At 41.1% G+C, this 4,591-nt stretch overlaps 1 protein-coding gene across 1 annotated transcript; it reads right to left on the bottom strand.

The window, feature by feature from the left end:
• Positions 1–385: 385 nt before the first annotated feature.
• LOC138329909 (PE-PGRS family protein PE_PGRS47-like) lies at positions 386–928 on the bottom strand. The gene has a single exon (XM_069277193.1). It carries the CDS (start codon positions 926–928, stop codon positions 386–388), a length of 543 nt encoding a protein of 180 aa, XP_069133294.1.
• Between the last annotated feature and the right edge of the window lie 3,663 nt (positions 929–4,591).

Below are 4,591 nucleotides of genomic sequence, written 5' to 3'. Positions count from 1 at the left end.
CCTATACTCCCCCAGCTGTCCCAGTCCCTATACTCCCCCAGCTGTCCCCAGTCCCTATACTCCCCCAGCTGTCCCCAGTCCCTGTACACCCCTAGCTGTCCCCTGTCCCTGTACTCCCCTAGCTGTCTCCAGTCCCTATACTCCCCAGCTGTCCCCAGTCCCTGTACACCCCTAGCTGTCCCCAATCCCTGTACTCCCCAGCTGTCCCCAGTCCCTATACTCCCCAGCTGTCCAAAGTCCATGTACTCCCTCCACTGTTTCCAGTCACAGTACTTCCCCAACTGTCCTCAGTCCCTGTACACCTCATGCTGTCCCAAGCCCTGTACACCTCATGCTGTCCCCAGTCCCTGTACCACCCCCTAGCTGTCCCCAGTCCCTGTACACCTCAAGCTGTCCCCAGTCCATGTACTCCCCCAGCTGTCCCCAGTCCCTGTACACCCCCAGTTATCCCCAGTCCCTGTACACCCCTAGCTGTCCCCAGTCCCTGTACACCCCCAATAAAAGCTGTCCCCAGTCCCTGTACTCCCCCCCAAGCTGTCCACAGTCCCTGTACTCCCCAGCTGTCCCCAGTCCCTGTACTCCTCCAGCTGTCCCCAGTCCCTGTACTCCTCCAGCTGTCCCCCATGTCCCCCAGCTGTCCCCAGTCCCTGTACTCCTCCAGCTGTCCCCAGTCCCTGTACTCCCCAATAAAAGCTGTCCTCAGTATGTGCGCTCCCCCAGCTGCTGTCCCCAGTCCCTGTACTCCCCCAGCTGCTGTCCCCAGTCCCTGTACTCCCCCAGCTGTCCCCAGTCCCTGTACTCCCCAGCTGTCCTCAGTCCCTATAGTCCCCCAGTTGTCCCTAGTCCCAGTGCACCCCCAGCTGACCCTAGTTCCTGTGTTCCCCTGGTTGCTGTCACTGCCCTGAGTTGTTGAACTGCCGGTTGACATGGTGGTAGCTGTGCTCTGTGAGATCCTGCTACAGAGGCTTGGCTCCAGGTAGATGTGTCCTCACTAGGCCACCAACAGTCGCCAGCACCAGCTCATCTCTCTAGGTCGGACTGTTACTATTGATATAACACTGATTCACCTCGGATATATGTAATTTTCAGCCGAGTTTGAGGCTTACTCATTCCTTCCAGGTAAGTAATTATAAGGTTTTCATACATTCTCTATTATATATTTTTTTCACATCAGAAAACATAGAATAAGAAGAGATATCTTATTTTAATAACAATCACATAATACTGGTCGTAATGTTGCAATATAAAAATATACAGTATTGTTATCACAGCAATATTTTTGTGGCGATAATAAGTATCGTATTTATTGCTTTCACACCTAATGAAAGTATCGGACAGTCAGCTGTGCAATATTTGCCTGGGAATCATTGTAAGCAAAAATATCAATAATATTGGAAATATCTGGAAACCCTTCAGCTGGTATGCATCATAATTGATGGATAGTGTTTCTCGTGTAAAGGACACTGAGATTGCTATCATGCGTTGTTATTCTAAGCAAGAATGATTATACCAAATTGGACATACATATATTATAACTTAATTATACATTTAAACTGTAATATCTGACAGTGTACAATGTGTCAAACTGGGAAGTCTCTTATACATTGTAGCTATAGGGTTTGACAGTGGAGTCCTCTATACATTGTAGCTATAGTGTTTGACAGTGGAGTCCTCTATACATTGTAGCTATAGTGTTTGACAGTGGAGTCCTCTATACATTGTAGCTATAGTGTTTGACAGTGGAGTCCTCTATACATTGTAGCTATAGTGTTTGACAGTGGAGTCCTCTATACATTGTAGCTATAGTGTTTGACAGTGGAGTCCTCTATACATTGTAGCTATAGTGTTTGACAGTGGAGTCTCCTATACATTGTAGCTATAGTGTTTGACAGTGAAGTCCTCTATACATTGTAGCTATAGTGTTTGACAGTGGAGTCCTCTATACATTGTAGCTATAGTGTTTGACAGTGGAGTCCTCTAACATTGTAGCTATAGTGTTTGACAGTGGAGTCCTCTTAGCTATAGTGTTTGACAGTGGAGTCCTCTATACATTGTAGCTATATGTGTTTGACAGTGGAGTCCTCTATACATTGTAGCTATAGTGTTTGACAGTGGAGTCTCTATCATTGTAGTATAGTGTTTGACAGTGAGTCCTCTATACATTGTAGCTATAGTGTTTGACAGTGGAGCTCCTCTATACATTGTAGCTATAGTGTTTGACAGTGGAGTCCTCTATACATTGTAGCTATAGTGTTTGACAGTGGAGTCCTCTATACATTGTAGCTATAGTGTTTGACAGTGGAGTCCTCTATACATTGTAGCTATAGTGTTTGACAGTGGAGTCCTCTATACATTGTAGCTATAGTGTTTGACAGTGGAGTCCTCTATACATTGTAGCTATAGTGTTTGACAGTGGAGTCCTCTATACATTGTAGCTATAGTGTTTGACAGTGGAGTCCTCTATACATTGTAGCTATAGTGTTTGACAGTGGAGTCCTCTCTATCATTGTAGCTATAGTGTTTGACAGTGGAGTCCTCTATACATTGTAAGCTATAGTGTTTGACAGTGGAGTCCTCTATACATTGTAGCTATAGTGTTTGACAGTGGAGTCCTCTATCCATTGTAGCTATAGTGTTTGACAGTGGAGTCCTCTATACATTGTAGCTATAGTGTTTGACAGTGGAGTCCTCTATACATTGTAGCTATAGTGTTTGACAGTGGAGTCCTCTATACATTGTAGCTATAGTGTTTGACAGTGGAGTCCTCTATACATTGTAGCTATAGTGTTTGACAGTGGAGTCCTCTATACATTGTAGCTATAGTGTTTGACAGTTGAGTCCTCTATACATTGTAGCTATAGTGTTTGACAGTGGAGTCCTCTATACATTGTAGCTATAGTGTTTGACAGTGGAGTCCTCTATACATTGTAGCTATAGTGTTTGACAGTGGAGTCCTCTATACATTGTAGCTATAGTGTTTGACAGTGGAGTCCTCTATACATTGTAGCTATAGTGTTTGACAGTGGAGTCCTCTATACATTGTAGCTATAGTGTTTGACAGTGGAGTCCTCTATACATTGTAGCTATAGTGTTTGACAGTGGAGTCCTCTATACATTGTAGCTATAGTGTTTGACAGTGGAGTCCTCTATACATTGTAGCTATAGTGTTTGACAGTGGAGTCCTTTATACATTGTAGCTATAGTGTTTGACAGTGGAGTCCTCTATACATTGTAGCTATAGTGCTTGACAGTGGAGTCTCCTAGACATTGTAGCTATACTGTTTGACAGTGGAGTCCCCAATATATGATGTTGGAGTACTCAGTGAAAAAAATGCTGACCAGCAGATAGTGCCCTGCAACTACCCCACATTGACATAGAACAAGCAATGGCTTGTTATAATATATTGACCAGCAAATAAATTTTAATATGATGGGTGAATGAACAAAAAAAATTACAAAAATATAAGATTATTTAGTAATGCTCTAAAACATCTTAGATATATTGGTATGCTTTGAAACATCTGAGATATTTGGTATATGTTCTGAAACATCTGAGATATTTGGTATGCTCTAAAACATCAGAGATATTTGGTATATGCTCTGAAACATCAAAGATATTTGATATATGCTCTAAAACATCAGAGATATTTGGTATATGGCTCTAAAACATCAGAGATATTTGGAATGCTCTGAAACATCAGAGATATTTGGTATGCTCTCAATCAATTAAGATATTTGGTATGCTCTGAAACATCTGACATATTTGGTATATGCTCTGAAACTTCTGAGATATTTGGTATGCCCTAAAACATCAGAGATATTTGGTATATGCTCTGAAACATCAGAGATATTTGGTATGCTCTGAAACAACTAAGATATTTGGTAATGCTTGAAAACATCTGAGATATTTGGTATGATCTGAAACATCTGAGATATTTGGTATATGCTCTGAAACATCTGAGATATTTGGTATGCTCTGAAACATCTGAGATATTTGGTATGCTCTGAAACATCTGAGATATTTGGTATATGCTCTGAAACATCTGAGATATTTGGTATGCTCTGAAACATCTGAGATATTTGGTATATGCTCTGAAACAACTAAGATATTTGGTAATGCTCTGAAACATCAGAGATATTTGGTATAAGCTCATAAACATCTGAGATAATTTGGTATATGCTCTAAAACATCTGAGATATATTGGTATGCTTTGAAACATCTGAGATATTTGGTATATGTTCTGAAACATCTGAGATATTTGGTATGCTCTAAAACATCAGAGATATTTGGTATATGCTCTGAAACATCAAAGATATTTGATATATGCTCTAAAACATCAGAGATATTTGGTATATGCTCTAAAACATCAGAGATATTTGGAATGCTCTGAAACATCAGAGATATTTGGTATGCTCTCAATCAATTAAGATATTTGGTACGCTCTCAATCAATTAAGATATTTGGTATGCTCTGAAACATCTGAGATATTTGGTATATGCTCTGAAACTTCTGAGATATTTGGTATGCCCTGAAACATCAGAGATATTTGGTATATGCTCTGAAACATCTGAGATATTTGGTATGCTCTGA

The sequence above is a fragment of the Argopecten irradians genome, chromosome 8 (assembly GCF_041381155.1).
Source record: "Argopecten irradians isolate NY chromosome 8, Ai_NY, whole genome shotgun sequence".
Taxonomy (NCBI): Eukaryota; Metazoa; Mollusca; class Bivalvia; order Pectinida; family Pectinidae; genus Argopecten; species Argopecten irradians.
Note: the sequence above shows the minus strand (reverse complement) of the source record. Positions and strands in the feature narration are given on the sequence as shown.